The 20,443-nt window shown below is 36.6% G+C and overlaps 1 protein-coding gene across 1 annotated transcript in view; it reads right to left on the reverse strand.

The window, feature by feature from the left end:
• LOC150096684 (tetratricopeptide repeat protein 39B-like) overlaps positions 1-20,443 on the reverse strand; it is a 300,955-nt gene that overhangs the window by 245,791 nt on the left and 34,721 nt on the right. Inside the window, exons 4-5 of the mRNA XM_090408472.1 lie at positions 8,892-9,021; positions 573-705 (exon numbers count right to left, since the gene is read on the reverse strand). Coding sequence (XP_090264598.1) covers positions 573-705; positions 8,892-9,021 — 263 coding nt within the window. The remainder of the gene's footprint in view (positions 1-572; positions 706-8,891; positions 9,022-20,443) is intronic.

Below are 20,443 nucleotides of genomic sequence, written 5' to 3' on the forward strand. Positions count from 1 at the left end.
AGGAACTATAGTTCTTTAGTGATCTCTTGTTCACTAAGAAGGGAGGGAGGGAGCACATTTACCTAATGCAGAAATGATGCCAAGTTTTTAGGACAGATAATGATAAGATTGTGCATGAAAATATCTGTTGTTATGTGTAGGTTTTTCTATAAATCAAGATCTTCAGTTTGTCAAAAACAGGAGTGAATTTGACATCTACGAACGGGAGAGAAGAGTTAACTTCCAATTCCAAGGTAAATTGTATTCTTCAGTGTTCATAGTTGAAATGGTTTAGGATCCCCTGTAAAGAATCTGGTCCATGGCTCCAAATTAAGAAAACATCAGCATATCTTTCCCATAACCCTGGCTTTACTGGGAAGGAAATGATTGCTTATTCTGCAAAGCTTTCTAAATATAAATTTGCTAATATAGACGATAATGGATTGCCCATGGACAAGCCAAAGTTCTGTTTGTAGACAGTATTTTTAAACAGAAAGTAGTAACCAGAATTTATGCAATGGGATCAGAAGTGGCAAAACATTTTTGATAACTTTATATATATATATAAACACACACACACACACAATTCTTACTTGTAAGAGCTGTAGCAAGATCTTATTCGCAAACCACCCTTTACAAAATTCACTAAACTTTGGTCTTCAACGAATGTTAACACAGCAATTTGCAGCAAACACTCTGCATAACACAACTCTGCATGAACTTCCTCTGTAGAGAAAAGAAATGATGTACATTTAAAACAATACTTAAATCAATAAATATAAGAACTGTTCAAAAACAAGACAAAAACTGATCGACTGTTTTGAACATTTCATTTCTGTTCTCACTATAATGTAAGTGTCATGTCAGTGTAATCGTATTTCAGATAAACAGGCTGTTCTGTGGAAAAGAGGATTCCGAACATTAAGACTATATGAGATTAATCAAATCGCATATCATACTTAACTGTGCAAAATAATCCATGGTATTATTACACTTATTATCATCATCATCTACAACATTTTGGCATTCGCAACTATCCTTATATCTGACTGCCGCTACTGCACAGATAAGTAAGTCCTCTGCTTTTTAAATCTGTTTTCAAATTTAGCTGAGAACACAACACAATACAATATATTGCAAAACATATATAATCTCCAATTAATTAGTTATTAAAGTAGTTTCATTTCTTGTACTTGAATATTCAGATTTCGGTAGTTGTAGTGATTCAGTATGAATCACTACTATAGAATAAATTACAGAAACAGGAATAAAATTAAGTATTTACAACATGATAACATGATGTTTTGCCAGCTCAAGCTAGAATTATCAAAGGCATTTTTAGGGTACACACTCAACAGCAATGAGAATTACAATGACCTCCAGAATAAAGACAATAACATGCATGAACGGTGACAGTGGTGCTCTCTGCGGTGATATTTTGCAATTATTGCTGATGGGTGGATAGGGCAGTGCACCAAAATTTATGCAGAATTACCATCATTTCATAACAAATATCATGAGAATAACAATGAGAGGAGTTATGAAATATATAAAACTCAGGCAAGAAAAGTAACGAGCACTGTGCAGAAAGCTAAATCGGAGTATGAAAAGAAATTGGCTAAGCAAGCTAAAGGCAATTCAAAAAAATTTGACGTTATGCCTCAAGAAAAAGAAAGAATGAATGTGGAAGAATAACTTTATTGAATGCAGATGGTACTCTAGCAGAAACTAATGAGATTGTTCAATTAATGAGTGCTCACTTTGATAAGATATATCAACCAAGTGTATGTAATACGTGCACAGTGCTACTTTTACATTGGATGAAGAATTAGAGGTGCATGAAAATGAGTTAGAAGATTTGCTGCATAACCTGGATAAGAATTTGTCAATAGAGACAGATGGAATATCAGTAAGTTTGCTAAAGGAATGTTCAGCCAAATTGGCTAGGCCTTTCACATGTTTGTATAACTCGAGTCTCAGGAATGACACTCAAAGAAATGATTGTGGAAGAATGACATTGTGTGGGATAAAAATGGGAATAGAGTGAACAATTCCACTATACAAAGGACATAGTGGAATTGTTCAATGAACACTTTATTGGAGTATTTCATCCTGCAGAAGTAAATTTTAATACTAGAGGGATAGGGCAGGTTCGAGGTTTAGAGGTGCAGGAGGAGAGTGTGTTCCAAATACTGAGTACTCTGGATGTCAGTAAAGCTGTGGGACTGGATGGTATTTCACCACGAGTTTTGAGAGAATGTGCTAAAGAACTGACAGCTCCTTTGACCTGACTTTCCAATGAAAGTCTGGCTATGGGAATGGAAGGAAGATAAGATAGTGCCATTGCATAAGGGCAGAAGCAGACTGGATGTGTCTAATTATAGGCTAGTTTGTGTGTGTCATCATTAGTAAGAGGCTGTATACAGCGTTGAACAGATGAGGGTAATGTTATCTGTGAGAGTCAACATGGATTTGTGAAGGGGTGCTCTTGTTTTAGTAATATGCTAGCCTTTTATAATAAAGTTACAAGAGCAATAGATGAGGGAAAGGCATATACTGCCATTTTCTTGGATTTAGCAAAGGCATTTGACAGGGTGCCACATGATAAGCTGATATTTAAGTTGCAGCACATGGATTTGGATGTCAGGTTGGTCAACTGGATTCAGGATTGGTTGTCTGATAGGCATCAGAGAGTTGTGTATGGTGGGGCAGTTTCAAGGATGCAGAGGGTTACAAGTGGGGTCCCACAGGGACCAGTATTGGAAACCTATATTGTTTAACCTTTATATCAATGACATTGTCAGTGGATTGCAGGGGGATATTCAGTTGTTTGCAGATGATGTGAAGCTGGGAAGGGTTATTAGTAATAGTGCAGATGTGGTAGCCCTGCAAGAGGATTTGAATAAACTAGACAGATGGGCAAATGAATGGAGGTATCAGTTTAACGCAGCAAAATGTAAGGTCTTGAGGTTTGGGACACATCGATGGGACGCTGCATACTCTATTGGAGGAGCTATACTGGAGGAAGTATGGGAGACAAGAGATCAGGGGTTGATGATTGATAGAAACCTGAAATTTAGGAGACATATTGCAAAGATGGTGAAGGTAACACAGAGGATTGCTGCAATAATGAGAAGTATGCTGACCTGCAGAGATAAAACAGTTATCATTCCGTTGTATAAGATCCTGATCAGACCACACTTAGACTATTGTTCTCAGATTTGGTCCCCAGGATTTGAAGGGGATAAATTAACTGTGGAAAGGGTACAAAGGCAGATAACAAAGATGGTTTCAAGACTGTACAATGTTAGTTATGAGGATCGGCTGAGGGAATGTGGACTGAAGAGTTTGGTGGATAGAAAGAGGAGAGGTGATATGATTGAGACTTTTAAACTATTGAGAGGTGGTTGCAGGGGTGACACTGGGGAGTTCTTTCGCTTGGTTGAACAGCAGGAAGGAATGATGACCAAGCAAAAGAGGGTGAGTGGTTTCTTTGCATGGAGGGTGGTTGAACCATGGAATGCATTGCCTGATAGTGGTGAGAGCGAGAACAATCAATGAGTTTAAGGAGTGGTATGATAGACTTTGTGCTTCCTAGGTGAGACCTCCCATGATGAGTCTTGATAGACTGTGTTTCCTAGGAAGGACCTCCCGCGATGAGTCTTGACTCCATGGAGGTCTGAATAATAATAATACCACAGGAATGAAAGGAATGTATGATAGTTCCATTGTACAAGTGTGGTGCAAAAACTGATGTGTAATTACTGATGTTACACATCAGTAGTGAAGTTGGTAAGAGCTTGCATAGAGAAATGGGTAGACAAATAAGCTATACTCTGCAATGAGCAGCATAGGTTTACTAAAATAAGGTCATGTTTTAGCAAGTTGCTCATATTTTATAACAGTGGCCAAATTTGATAAAGGGAATGGATACACTATGATAATGTTGGATTTTTCAAAGGCATTTGATAGGATACAACATAGAAGGCTATTGCATAAACTTGAGAATATGGTATTGGAATATAAACTCTTCACTTGGATCATTGGATGGTTGACAGACAGATATCAAAAAGTGGTATACGGTGGATGTGAATCTACCAGATATAAGGTGACCAGTAGTGTATCTCAGGATCCGGTTCTTAAGTCATTGTTGTTGTTGAATCTATACATTAATGGCATTAGAATGGGTTTAACAGGAGGGTACAATTGTTGGCTGATGATGCAAAGATAGGCAGGGCAATCAGTGATGCTTCTGATATCCAGGATTTACGAAATGATTTGAATAGGCTGAAAATTTGGGCAAACGAAAATGGCTATCAGTTTAATGTTGGTAAGTGTAAAATTATGCACTTTGGTGCAATGAGAATTCCAGCGGCATATTATATGCTACAAGAAACTGATGAGGCTAGGGATCTTGGTGTAATCGTTGATAGGAATTTGAAGTTCATAGGTCACAGCAAAAGTTGCAAAAACAACTCAGAGGATCAGTGGCATAGCAAGAACTTTTGCTGCTCGAGGCAGTCCTGAGTTTGCTGCCCCTCTCAATACACACCAAAAATACTACAAAAAAGTCAAAACGACGTATAGGAAAATACATTAAAACACTGTTTATTCTGACTGTTAATAATGGTTCAATAAAATCCAAAGAAAATGTCTCATATTCACTATGTTTATGTTTATTTTAGTTGTAAGTAGAGTTGTTAAAAACTAATTATTAATTAAGTAACAAAAATGACTAAGTTAACATAAATAAAAGAATTGTCGAAGAATAAAATTGTGTCTCAATTGAAATGTGCCATACCCAAAAAAGTGCCGCCCAGGACGGACCACCCCCCCTCCGCTCTTCCCTAGCTACACCACTCCAGAAGATAATTGCGATGTTGAAGCAAATCTTGACTCATAAGGATAAAGGAGTCATTTTGCTTCTTTATAAGGCTTTGATAAGATTACACCTAGATCACTGTGTGCAGATTTGATCTCCCAGGTTCTGAGGTGATAAAGAAACTGTGCAAAGAAGAGTTACGAAGATTATATCAGGATTATGGGATTTAGATTATGAAGACAGATTGTGAGTATGTGGATTAAGGACTGTTCAACAGGAGAAAGAGGGGTGATATGATAGATGTCTATAAACTTCTGAATGGGTGTTATATGATAATGTCTGATGAAATTTTTTGTTACATGGAAGGCAGGAAGAGAAGGTGGGAAGGGGCATCCATGGAAGTTAAGTTTGTTCACAGTCAAAAAAGGGGTAAAGACACTCAGCGAGTGGAATAGTTTGCCTTTAAGGGTAATGAGTGTATCTAGTGTGAATGAATTTAAGAGAAGGTATAACAGCTGGTTTGGGTGATGTATAGCCTCTTTTGATGAGTCCTTTACCCCCTGAAGATCTCAGATAATAATAACCTCTGTAGTAGCTTCACTTTTTTCACACCTGATGAAATGGTCTTCATCCAAAGCATGTTATGTACTTTTATCTGTCCACACGGAACATATATGTCCTTTATTTCTAGTAATGACGGTTACTGTACTTCTACTCTCCACTGAGTGCACAATTTAAAATGATAATGCTAGCTTGAGCTGGTGAAGTGTCGGGATGTAAATCTTAATTTAGTTATTATGAGGAGGGGGCTGAAAAGTTCTGATAAACACCTAGAACAAAAATTATATTAAAGCAATTGATATAACCACAAGAAAGAAAATATCTTAAAGCCCTTTATCCCCCATGTTTCATCAAATTGTAATAATTTTCTTTTTCTTTTAGGATATACAAGAAGACAATTGATTAATTTTTGTTCAAGCTGTTTATCAGAACTTTTCAGTCTCCTCCCCTCATAAATTAGTTATTTCATTCCTGTTTATAGATAATTTATTCCAGAAATTCAACGAAGTTTCGTTCCTTATTATAGTTAATGTGCTTCACCAGAATTATCCTCATCTTTATCATTTTTATCCTGATTATTGATTACACCATATTAATTTTTTTGCTAACACATTCTTGAATACTAATAATGTTATAGTCTTGTTACCATTATTCCTTCCCTCCTCTTTTTACCTTGCAGTGTTGAGGATTTTCTACATTTAACCGCTACCATATCAAGGATAAGGAGGTTAGCCCTATGCCTTCCAGTGTATCCTGTCTGTAGATGCATGTGTTCACAGGCCAGTTTGCCTGTTCTGGGGAACAAAAAAAACCTGAGTTTCCAGGTGAAAAACCACCTACCTCCGTATGAGACTGGCTAACTCACCTTTAGTTGAAAGAAACCAGATAAAGGTGCTCACATCACTGACGGGAATCAAACTCATGTCTTTCCAATTAAAGGGTGTCATCTATGCTGACTGAGCTATGGAGGCTAATGTTATGTCTAATATTCAGTTGTTTTGAAATTACAGCAGAAGTAATATATAAGAACAGCATATTATGGCCGTAAATTGCATGTTTCTTCAGGTCAGTGAAGTTGAAAAACCCTGCAACCTATATATGAGCTAGCGGTATCAGGATTTTTCCTGCCTAAGTGACATTTAAATAAAGAAACCTTATAAAAGATAAAGGTTCTGTGTGTCCCAGGCCGAATTTGAAACCTAATATTGTAACTGGGCCAATACTGATTGAGCCACAATATTGGGTATTTTGATGGATTTCTTTAATCCATATAAATTCACTGAACTAGCATCCTATCCTACTTATTACCTATTTCCATATTTAATATGCCATATTAGCAAAATATGATGCATAAATGGCTAACACATTTTACGTAATTTATACATTTAATATTTCATTTTTAATTAATATTACATTAATATGAGTAGATAATTAAATTTCTTTTTAATGTTGATTTTCATATGAAATTTTGCACAACTTATCTGGTTTGAATCTTGAAAATCTGTAGCAGCTGCACAACAGCCATTCTCAACCAAGAATCACCTGGCATTATAAGAATGCAAATTGGGTAGATCTCAGACTTCTATGCCTTATTCCTTTAGCTGGATTATTGCTTTCAGCCTTCAGACCCAAGCACATGCATCAAATGCATCACTGAAGTAATCCTCTCTGGAGTGGAAGAAAGTGTTCCCCATTCCATGCTAACTTTCCATTACCTAAGTAAACTTTAGTTAATGGAAGATCCACCAAAAGGCTGTACAAATGTCAACCCAAGCATGCTGCAACTGGTTATCATCAAGAACTTCTCCCCTTCTCACCACTTACAGTAAACCCCAAAAAAGCTGCAAGACAATCATTGATGCATCAAAAACTGATTTCCAAAGAGCCAAAAAAAGCAGGAAACTTGCATCGTGCCTAAATGATAGCTGTGAATTTCAGTCACTTGTGAAACCAACTGGCCACAACTTTTGCCAAACACTGCTGTCTTCCACCAGTACTGCACACAGAAGAATATACTGCACCATAACATAGAAAAAGCCACTCTCTTGACATCATACTTTCCTCAAATGCCTGCATAAATGATTTTGGTAAATGTTCCCAAACAACCAACACTCAATACCAACTCTGACCTTTCATCAGTAAGTAATTAGAAAAATCCTGTCCATAGATGCCAAAAAAACCCTTGCCCTTGAGTGCATGAATACCTTGAAGATTTGCAGTAAAGAGTTTACTCTTATTCTCTGTCACCTTTCTATGCTCTCTTACTCCACTGTCATCTATTTTAACTTTGGAAATTAGCCCATGTCCAACTTATTCCCAGGAAGGGAGATAGATCCATGCCATCAAACTATCTCCTAATCTCTCTCACCTCAGTACTCTCAAAAGTAATGGAGAAAATCATCAACATCGAACTCCTACAATAACTTGAAAGTGGTCAACTAATAAACGACCAATGGTATGAATTTCACCAGAGTGATCATTTCACCATTCAACAGAGGATCTGCTCATCTTTTTCACCTATCTTTAGATAAACACGAAAAGTTTGGCGAATCCAAAGTAGGTGCACTATATATGTCCTAGTATTAGCACTGTTTGTGTGACTAAAGTTTGAGTAATCCAGAAACCAAACATGAAACCTTTTCATGCCACTTCAGGTTTCCAATAAACAGAGTGGTTGTCTTGCACTTGGTGATAGGCACAAATAAGTCTCATTGTCCAATTCCCCATTCTGATATTTGCCCACATTACTCTACTTGAGACTGCCTGCCATTCAAGAAGATTAGCCTCATATTTTGTGTTGAATACTATGGTGACTCCTTCTTTTCCTTGATTGTCATTTCCTGAATATAACATTTTGATAAATATTCATGCCACAGGGGAATTCCTAGCTGAATCCACTCTTCACATGGGTAATAATGCTACTGCATAATTCTCAGTCCAGATCTGAATTTCAGTGCACAGATCTTGTCAAATGAATATATGGATGATAAGGATATATTAGAGAGAATTCAGAGGCAAGTGATTAAGACAGCTTTAGGACTTTGCAAAGCTAGATAAGAGGACAGAGTGAAGGAATATACTCTGTGGAGCTTGATAGATAGAAGAGGTAATATGATTTAGAAATAAGTTGGTTGAAGAACCAATTAGATTACCTAACAAACTGAAAACACAAGTATTTTACAAGAAATAAATTTTAGAAGAAATCAGTATACAATGATGTCTTTGTTAGTTGGGTGAAAATTCCATACAAATAAATCTTTTCACTTCAATTGCCATTGTCATTTCTTCTAAAAAAAAAAAAAAACCCTATTAGATAGATATTGTAGGAGAAATTCTGCTTAGGGTAAAGACAGTGGGAGGGAAAAAGTACACCATTTGTGGTATAATGAAGTGAAAAAATATTTTGTGGAATGAAAAACCGTGAATATATAGTCACAAGACAAAAGAATACTTGAATGCTTGGAGTCTTGGGAGTCCAAGTATTCAAGCAATGTTAGGTAAAAACATTAAAAACTTCAACATTAATTACCTTCTGTAAAGTGATTATAGTCTGGTCTTTTAATAATTTTTGTCACATAATTCATTGCTGTCTTTCTTCTGCGCCTGTTACACACATCAACTGCCTGCTTTAATGCTTCCATGGCTTTTTCAATTTCAGCCTGAAAAATACATTTAGATTAGTTATGATTATTTATTAAGAGTATGTGAACTCTTAATAAATAGTTATTAACTTCTGTAAGAGTGATTCTATTTAACAAGTTCACATGGGACGCGACACAAATAATGTCGTTCAGAACTCACCCGCGGAGCAGTATGTGACAAATCTTCTCGTACTTCTGGATTACCATCTGCTGAACACATAACAAATCATTACATATGCTTTCTAGAGAAACCAAAGTTATGTTAGATGGGAAAATACTTTTTGCTTTCCAGTTATAGAATTTTTCTTAATTATCAGTGAATTATATAACTGTTTATTCATTTGAAATTCTAAAGGTGTAGGTAGGCTACGAAGACAGTTCCCAAATGTTAGTTTTACACAAAAATTCTATCAAAAAAAATTTAAACTAGCCTGTCAATATATATATAATTGGACCACTGCTAATACAGAAAGTGAAATAAACAAAACATGTAAAAAAAAAAAAAAAAAAAAAAAAAAAAGGAAAGTTGCAATTCTACACAAAATAAAGGAATAACGTTTGACATCTGAACATAGTGCTGCTTGTGGCAAAAAATGGAATCAAGCTGCTCTGAAATTTATAATTCAGTTATGCGAGATACTTTGTGGTTTGAATAATATGGAGTCACTATATATATATCTCATCTCATCTTCTTTATGAGATATATATATAATGACTCCATATTATTCAAACCACAAAGTATCTCGCATAACTGAATTATAAATTTCAGAGCAGCTTGATTCCATTTTTTGCCACAAGCAGCAATATGTCCAGATGTCAAACGTTATTCCTTTATTTTGTGTAGAATTGCAACTTTCCTTTTCTTTTTTTTTTTTACATGTTTTGTTTATTTCACTTTCTGTATTAGCAGTGGTCCAATTAAAGTATACTGTAAAAGTTTAAAAGGCATGAAGACTAACGTGAAACTTTTTTTTTATTTCTTTTATACTTATGTTAAATGTAGTAGTCGGACATTTCTGAGTAGGTTACCATTGTGCTAAGAGCATAAAATATGAGGAGAAACAAAAACAAAACCCTAAGAAAATTAATAACTGGATATACTTTATTACTTATTCAAAATATTTAAATTAGTTTAATAAAGCAATCATTATAATATAAACACTCGATACGTGGACTTTTTCAATTGAAGGTGAGTCAGTCGATCACGTATGGAGGTAGCAGGGTTTTTCCTCCCAGAAACTCAGGTTTTTCATCCCACATACAGACAAATCGGCCCTTCAGAACACACGCAATTTACAGACAAAAAATACTAGTGGTGGTGAGCGGTAGATGGCGTTGATGGAGATGATTGGTAGTAGAGGTTTGGTGTAGTGGTGGATACAGTTGCATAGAAGATGTCCTCCCACGTTGAGTCTTCAGACTCCTTGGAGGTGTCACGAATAATAATAATAATATTCTGATAGCTGGTTATTTATTTGTCAATAGCTAATGAGAATATATTGAGGCACAAGTTGCTTCAAAGTGGCTGGTATTGTTTTGTACATATTTTGTTTAATTGGTTAAAACTATATTGCAGTTGTTGTTATTATTATTGCACAGCTACCTCCATGGAGTCTTAAGACTCACTGTGGAAGACCCAAACTATAAACGCAATATCTATTGGACCTCTCCTTGAAACCATTAACAAACAAAACACTCACAAATGATTTAGGCGATCCATTACATTCATTCATTCATCACTCTCCAAGCAACAAATATAGTCCTCATGCCATGCGTTTCTATCATATCCACCACCCTTCTTTTTTTCTTTTTTTTTTCACCAATCAACCAACTTCTGCGATCCACAATCCCTCAATCTATCCTCATATGAAGCATTCCATAGACCACTCACCATCTTGGTCACCCACCTCTGGATTCTCTCCACCACCATTTCCTCATTCCCAAGAAAGCCAGGTGATCAAACCCAAGCACAGTAATCCAGATGTGCTCATATCAAGGCTTTATAAATAAAAATTATAACTCCTTTATCTCTACTTGTTAGTGTGTTCTTCAATAACCAAGTAATACTGTGAACTACCTTGACTACTTCGGCAATATGCCCTCTATACTTCAACTTTCTATCTACTACTACTACTCCCAAATACCTGGCTTTATCAATTTCCTGAAGTACAGTTCCCTCAGTGTAATACAAACCTGTAATATTTGTATCCCAAAATGCATAACTTTACATTTTTTCCACATTAAATTAACATCCATTATATTTTGTCCATATTCTCAGCCTATTTACATCACCTTGATTAATTACTATTCTACCCAACTTTGCATCATCAGCAAACAACCATATATCTCCTGTCAGATTATTTCCTAGATCATTTATGTACAAATTAAACAGCAGTGGTCCAAGCACTGAGTCCTGCAGCACACCACTAATCACCTGCCTTCTCCTGTAATCTGCTCCTCCATATACTACTTTTTGGTATCTGTCTAACAGCCACCCTTTTATCCATATCACCAGTTTCCTATCCATCCCCAATTGTTGCAGTTTGCATAACAGAGTTCCATGTGGTATCCTGTCAAACGCCTTTGCAAAATCCAGCAGTATCTTCGTGTAGCCATTCCTTTTAACCAACTCATCTGTCACTCAATTATAAAAAGTTAGTAGATCACTAAGGCATGATTGACTTCACAAAGCTGTGCTGTCCTTCAGAGCATCATATTCTTATCCATCCATTCTTGAATTCTCTTTTTGACCAACTTTTCCAGTACTTTTACTACCACTCCTGAGATACTAAGTGATTTATAATTTGCTGCCACAGATTTAGATTCTCTTATGCAAAGGAATTATTTTGTCCTGCTTCCACTCTCTTGTGACTTTGCAAGAGCTGAGACTTAAATTAAACAGCCTAGTTGACGTCATTGCCAGTTCTGTTGCACATTCTCTTAAAAGGCAAGCCAATATCACATCCAATCCCACAGCTGTATTTGCACTCAGCTTCTGCAATACCTCCAGTTTTCATCAACCTCTGTTCTCATCAGTGCCTGTTACCTCTGTCATAACAATATCTTCACTTGGATGATATACCCTTGCAAAACGGTCACTGAGTAGCTCAACAATTTCATCTGCCTCCATTACATCTCTGTATCTGCACCCATTAAAGTTATCCTTCCATAGTCATTTATCATCATATTTGCCACATACTGAAGAAACTTTTGGGGATTTTCTTTCACCTGTTTGGCTAATTTCTTCTCATAATCTGATTTTGCCTTCCTTACCATACTGATCATCTTTCTTGCCTAATCCTTGTACTTTTCATGAGTTAGCTGGTCATCTGTCTCCTTATATATCCTCCAGAACATTCTTTGTTTTGCAGCTCATGCTTAATGATAGTACTCATCCATCAAACCCCTACCCGATTTACCCTCCAGACATTGGGTACTCCCCTATGCATTATGAACATCCCTTGCAAATCTTTATGCCATGGTACTGCTTCAAGCTGCCTCCTAAGCGTATCATAATCACCTGCCTTGTAGTTCCACATATATACCTTCTAAACTAGAATTTCCACATATTTTGATACCTCCTAAGTCAAGACCACATGTTCACTTTCTTCAATCAGAGGCTTCTGTAGCAAATAGAAAACACTTTTTTTTTAGAATCAGCAGCAGATTTTAAAAAACAATCTAATCTAAATAAATATGGTGGTTTTAAAATTCCCAAGATTTCGAAAACATTAATTCTTAAACCTCCCACATAACAGTCAAGGCTAGTCACAACAGCACCAATAAAGGGAAGCTCTCGTAGGACCTGAGGCTTCTAGGTTAACTTCTTTCACATTGTTTTTGCATATGAATACAATTTTAATACTGTATCCCTGAAGATATCTATGACAGACTAAATATAAGAACTATTAAATGTGTTTAAATTACTTATTTGTGATCTATTCATTCCATTAAACTTAACTGAATCTAAACCAGCACCTAAGCCTTAATACTCAATACAATATTTAATTAAAGCATTGTTTAATATTGATTCAACATTTTCTGGGTAACATATCACACAATATTAAATTAAAAAATCTTCAAACAGTCATAATTTTTTTAGTTAAAAAAAGAAGAAAAAAAAAAAAAACTAGGTTCAAATCTCATCCAGGATGGAAGAAATCATTCTAACTGAAAGTGAATGAGCCAGTTATCCATATAAAAGCAGCAGAGTAATTCCTCCTAGATAAATGGATTTTTTCATTCCATGATAGTCAAAAGCAGCAAGAGAACACATGTAATTAACAGACACCTTACAGCCTTAGCTGTTTCAGCATAATCCCCCATTTAGATGGTAGATGATTTTCATCATCCAGTGGGAGACCACAGCACTACTTATTGAAGGCCAAAGTAGCATGAAAAAAGTACATCTCTACCCAAAGAGTTCCTAGATTATCTAATTCTCATTCCACGTACTATAGGTTTCGAACCTTTTTATGGAGTGGGAATGACATTAAAAAACTAATCAAATCAATAATTTTCAAAGAACCATATGAATGAAAAAAAATGCCTATAATCAAATTTGGTTACCTTCAGCCAATTACTATAACTTGAATAGGTGTCTTTGAAAAAGAAAATATATATATATATATATACACTTCAATTTTTGAGAGCTATGTTCTGTTGGGTTCTTCAATGAAATAAAATATGGCAGATGAATAATATATAACCTGGAACTGAAATTGGAAGTTGAATTTGGATATGATTCCTGTAATAACAGTAGTTGGTAACTCTACTTAGCTTAAAAAGTCTAATACACATTGATGCAAAGCTATGAGAGTGAAATTGAGTGAAAGGGATATGAATGAAGGCAAAAGGAATATTTTATGTTTAAGGAGTGAGAACAGGTGAAGGAGAGACAAGGCAAAATTGAAGTGTAGCAGAGAAATCACAAATCAAATTGCAAGGTTATGTAGAGTCTAACTGTAAAGAAAATTTGAGTTGGAAAATATGGCAAACAACACATGGAATGTAGCAAATTGTGTATGAAAATGAGAGGGAGGGGAAAAAAAGAGAAAACATAGTTGAACAAGAGATAAAATAGCATGGAGATTCTATATCATGGATGTGTTTAATGAAAGAATGATTAAAGGACAATTTTTCAGGAATACAGATTCAAGATGTATCTGAAAGTGTAAAAGATGTAAAAAGCTTTTAATTTTTTAAGAAATGACACGTATACTAGAATATTAATTAAAAACTTTAATTAATACCTTCCTATATTTCAGCAACGTTACATTGCTGCACCCCCTAGTGGGCTAAATTAGGTTGTCTTGGCTGTTCAGCAGATGATCTTAAAATGTAAGCTTCCAAATTTGGGGCAGTCTCATGTACCCAAATTTATTGAAATTTGGAAAGTTTTTGAAAGCTGAGATAGATTCGACAAATAGTCTTTCATACTTGTATTTGCTGCAGTGTAATAGTGTGGCCTTCTCCCAGCGTATCCTGTTGTGGGTGTCCAAAGCATGGTCAGCAAGTCCCGAGTGGCTGTATTGGTAGAACTGGATGTAGCCCTTGTGTACAGATATCTTGATATTGGCTGTCTTGCCTGTTTGGCCATAGTAGGACAGTATTACAAATGCAAGGGACCTGGTATACTCCTGGTAGGTCTAGGGGATGTAGCTGGTCTTTGGTGAAGCAGATAAGAGATGCCAATTTCTTATGTGGTCTGTAACTAGTCGTAAGGTCATATTTCCTTAGGATTTATGGAATAAATATGAAATGGTGATAGATTTTGAGTAATCTCTGCTTTGAGGGGAGGAAGGTTGCAGTCCATGGTTTTAATATTTTTTTTTTGGAGGGGAGGTTGTAGCCATTTGCTAAGAAAGTGTTATGATGTGGTCAAGTTCAGTAGTTAGGGCTGTTATCTGAACAGATTAATTTTGCACTATTCTATAGGGTTTTATAATCCATATTGTTGGATGGAGGTGACTGCTGGTGAATGTACCTACCTGTATGTGTAGGTTTTCTGTAAAGGGAGAATGCTAGGGATCCATCAGGCTGGTGTGTAATCAGAGTATCTTGGAATGGGAGACTGTTGTTTTTGTTTTCCTTTTCCAAGGTAAACTGGATCCTGGAGTGTTGATTGTTTATGTGTTAAGAAACTGTGGAGTGTATCCAGGCCATGAGACCAAATGAAGAACACATGATCCACATAGTGTAGCCAGACAGTGGGTTTATGTTGGGCAGAGTTTAAGACTTTTTCTTCAAAGGTCTTCATAAAGAAGTTGGTCAGGAGTGGGGGGGGGAGAGAGAGAGAGAGAGGAGAACCCATGGCTGCCCCCTCTGTTTGTAGAATTTTCCTTGTCTTGGACAAGGCCTAAGGTATCTTTGAATGGGACATTGTAAATAAGAAATAGATATCAAAACTGACCATTATGTCAGTGTGTTGGAGTGAGAGGTTTTCTATACTAGCTTTAAAGTGGGCAGAGTTTTTTATGTGTGAAGATGTGTTGCCAGTATATTGTGTGAGCACTTTGGCTAAATGTTTGGCTAATTTATATGTGGATGAATCAATAATGCCATCCATGATGGGACGTAATGGTACATTCTGTTTGTAGATTTTTGGTAATCCACAAATCTGGGAGTGGGGGGGGGGGGGGTCTAGAGTTATAAGGTTTTTGTCTGTTTGTAACCTCCACATGATAAGGAGTCTATGCAGTGCTCTGATTTGTGTGCTTGTGGGATCATAGTCTATAGGGAGGGAGGTAGAACTATCTGAAAGTAAAGAGGCAAGCTTACCTGAATAATCTGATTGGATTAAAACCATAGTGGCATTTCCCTCATCTGCTTTGGTGATTATTATTCTGTTGTTGCTTTTTATCTCTCGCAGAGCTTCAAAATAATGAAAATAATCAAAATAATGAATTAATGAAATATCATTATTTCCTCTGCTGGAATTTTCTCAGGTGCTATTGCAAAGTTATGGCCACATGCCAGTGCACTAATTGTTTCAGGGTAATAGAAGATAGGTTCATTACCATATTGTGAGGTTTGGAAGCAGAGTTTTTTTGTAGACTTTCAAATTTCTTAATGTGCCTACACTGTATTCTTTGAAATTCTCTATCTGCTGAAGTGTTTGAGATGTCAGAAAGGATCATCCAAAGGTCAACGTTAAGTATCGTGGCAAGCTCTGCTTCTAGCACATGGATAGCATTGTTAGTGTCGGCCAGGAGAACGTTGGTGGTGGCAATCTGCTTCTGTAAAAATGACCACTGATGATGGCAACGTAACACTGCCAAAATATAGGAAGGTATTGATTCAAGTTTTTTAATTAATATTCTAGTATACATTGTCATTTCCTGAAAAATTAAAAGCTATATATAACCAATGTATAAGCTTATCTACAAGAAAAAATGTAGCTGGAGACAATGAAAGAGCTGATTATATTAGTAAAGGATGAATTACTTAAAAGAAGATAAGCTAGATATGAGAAAGACAGGAAAAGAATTGTTGTTTACACAAACTAACCAGTCTCTCATGCACCTAACCCTAAATTCTTTCAAATGCAGTACATCCCACCTACAAATCTGATAGATTAAAATTACTACACATTTTCACAATCCAAACCATTCATAGGCTTCACCACGTTGCATCTGAAAAATCCTATGAACTGTTTTATTTGTTATCATAAGCCTTCTTATGTTGCCAATGTATAGCAAACCAGATTTTCACTCTCATTTTTCTTTTTCAAGACCGAGTCTGCCCTTATATATATGTATGTTAAAGATACCAAGCTATTTTAAATATACATATATTATACCCAAAGTAAAAAAACTATATGTATGTTAAAGATACCAAGCTATTTTAAATATACATATATTATACCCAAGGTAAAAAACTCTCTACATCTATCTCTCATCCTGAGATTTTTATTTAATAAGGTCAAAGCACCTTATGGTAACTTGTTTTGGTAAAATATTTATAAGCTCTGTATTACTTAAAACTTAGTATTTCTTAGCCTGGCTCCCACTGACAAGACCTCAATAAAGGTCGAAACCAGTCTGGGTAGTGGCCCCTTGCCTTTAATACATAGCATCACACATAGCTTCCAGGAGATGTGCTTTTCATTAAGGGTAAATATTAAGAATAGTGATCAGAGCTTATTCCACCTTTACCACGAGTTGCACTACCTGCAGGGTCAGCTAGACTTGTAACACTTGCAGGTGCAAACTTGACTGACTTGTCCGTTTGCTTACTTGGGAAACGGAGTAAAAAACCAGGTTTATATTTAAAATAGCTTGGTATCTTTAACATACATATATTATACCCAAGGTAAAAAACTCTACATACATATATATATATATACATACACACACACACACACACACACACACACACACACATATAGATGAGAGGTCGAGGGACCCATCAGTGGCATGTGTGAAGTGCAGAAGAGGACTGAGATAGAAGTTTATTAATGTCTTTGTCTGCGTGGTTAGCCTAGTGGCTATGCACTTCACAACCATATGCCTGGGGAAGGAGTGTCCTAGGTTCGATTCCTGTCGACGCAGTGAGGAGCTTAAAGATCTTCCTCAGCCATAGCCAAGTTAGCTAGTCTTGGGCGTGGACAGCAGGGTTTTCCCACCAGTTTATCTGGAGTTTTTCATCCCACAAGCAGGCAAACCAGTCCAGTGAACACACACGGATTACAGTCAGGAATACTGACCCAGCCATAGGTCTGATTTGTGAGCTATGCCGGTTCTGGAGCCCGGATAAAATTTGGGGGGGGACTGAGAAGGTGCCATAACTCCCTGTAAAGGGGAGTCACGGCTGTGTATCATCATATGATTATTATTATTATTATTAACATCTTTTTTTGAAGAGTTGCAGTTGTAGTTGTTTGGGAATAATTCTTGAGGAAGGCTGTTCCAGGACAGAAGCAGACAGAATAAAAAAGAATGAATAGAAGCAGGTTCGGTATTTTTGCAGTTGCACAGTAAAGAGGGCAGTTGCACCAAGGCACTCCAGCATTGGTGGTGAATTAACAGGCACAACAGAAAGTGGAGGAATGATGGCTGCCAATTCACTGAAGCAGTGACCATGGAAGTACCTGTAGAAGAGACACAGTACTAAATTGCTGTGAGATAGGGGTCGAAATGAATTCTGTAATGAGCCTAATTGCATGATTCTGGATGGAATCAAGGATTTTAAGGGAAGTTTTAGTGCACCAACCCAAACATGAGAAGTATTCTAAACATGGATGGATTTGGGATTTGTATACAGTGACAAGTTGGTTGGGTGTAAAATAGGCTGTTGAACAAAAGAGAATACCAAGTTTCTTGGATGCTGAGGAGGTCACTGATATGATGTGTTTATGCCAGGAAAGACTGGAGGTAAACATCAGTCCAAGCAAAGAGATATAATCTTGTCCAGATTGTATATTACTTGTATATTACTGAGGGTAAGGATAGGCAAGCTGGGATCTCTTTTGCATGAGAAAAGGCAAGACTATTTTGATGGCATTGAACATAAGGTTGTACTTATCCCATTGGAGGATAGTAACAACGTTTAAGGCACTAGTTGTAGATGATCTTGTAGCCTGGGATATCAGATGACCGCATGGTTTGTCAATTGAACAGGATGGGTGGAAAGTATTGTCTGCCAAGCTGTGGATGGGATTAGTGCTTACTGTGTGTGTAGATCATTTAAATACACAGAGCCTTGAGGCACTCCAGCATTGGTGGTGAAGCTCAAAGAGAGGAAGCCATTTACCATGACTTGCAGAGAAGCAAGAAAGCTAGCTACCCAATTACAGATGATGGCAGGGAGACCAAAGAATGGTAATTTGTTTAGTAGGCCTCAATGCCACACATGGTTGAAAGCTTTGGAAATGTCAAGGGCGACAGCACAGGTTTCTCTGAACCTTTCGTGATAATTGTCTAGGGGTGAGTGATGTAAGCTACAAGGTGAGCTGTGGATCTTGAATGGTGGAATCTGTACTGGTGGTATGAGTGTTAAGCTCTAGGGCACAATGTTTGAGAACAACTGGAGAAATACCATCAAGACCAGGAAACGTTTTAGTATCCAAGTTATTTAGTAGTTTTCTGATGACATTTTTGTCAAAAAAATATAGAAGGCATACAATGTTTGGATTCCTGTATAGTAGGAGGTAATTTCCCTTGATCGTCTATACAGGAAGTCAGCTTTATCTTTGGGTGAAGTAAGAGTGATCAGGATAAGACAGAAGTGGAAGTGCAGGAATACTTGAAGTTCCATCCGATGGCCTTAGCAAGCAACCAGAAGGCATGACTTCATTTAGACAGGAGGCAAGTTTTCTGCTGGTGGTGTTTATAAAATTGGATTTGGATCTCCTGGTGACTGATTTCCATGCTTTGATATAGGCAGTGTATGAAGCTGGAGTTCTGGATGCAGTAAGTTGACTTTTTTTTTCTGATTAAGGTCTTTAAAACCCCAATCATAAGTCAGGACTCAGCTCAGGAATGATGGATGCAGATAAGATGCTTTAACAGCACTGTTTATGAGGAGATCTTGTCTGAGTAATTACTCATAGTCAATGCATTTTTTTTATTAATCTCCCTTTCTCAGACTTTAGAGTTTATGCAATAGCATTCATTACATACTACATTTGAACAAAATGGTATGAAAAGCATCTGCATAAAGTGAATAAGATACGAATAAGTGTGAATAAAATGGTATGGAAAGCATCTGAATAAAGTGAATAAGATAATGGATACATGGATAATAATAACAAGGTGGCTAACAGGCATCAGAGAGCAGTATCTGGATAAGAAGATAAGCATAGAAGATGTTTGTCATAGATCTCTGTCCTAGAGCAACTGCTGCTTAATTTGTACGCCAATGGGGTTGGTTGGGTATTTTGAATTACAGCCAAAACAACTAAAGCTATGAGAAAAGTTTAGTTTGTAAACAGATGTTCTTCTGGCAGACTGCATGTTTTACAATATGGCCAGAAGAAACACTGGTTTCTGGAAAGGGGGAGGAGTCCTGCTTTTTAGGAGATTTATTCCTCCCAGCACTTTTGGAAAAAACAGTTGGATTTTTCTGTAAATGAATGTTTCTAGTAAGAAAAATGCCATATCCATATGAGAACAGTTATTTTAAATAACTTGCCTTCAGATAAAAAAAAAAAATGTCGTCCACGTATCTGAACCAAATGTTAGGTTCATGGAGCATTTGGAACAACGTATCTTTGACAACATTACACCCAGACCTAACATTTGGTTCAGATATGTGGATGACATTTTTGCCATATGGGAGGGCACCTCAGAAGAACTACAACAGTTTCTCTCAAAAATTAATGCACTTCATCCAAGGATCCAGTTCACCCTATAAGTAGAAGTAAATAAGCAGTTAGCCTTTCTAGACCTCGTGGTTCTTCGCCAACCAGATGGTTATCTACAATTCACAGTCTATAGGA

This window comes from Typopeltis vanoorti, chromosome 18 (assembly GCF_054136105.1).
Source record: "Typopeltis vanoorti isolate ZY-2024b chromosome 18, IOZ_Tvanoo_1.0, whole genome shotgun sequence".
In the NCBI taxonomy this organism is placed as follows: Eukaryota; Metazoa; Arthropoda; class Arachnida; order Uropygi; family Thelyphonidae; genus Typopeltis; species Typopeltis vanoorti.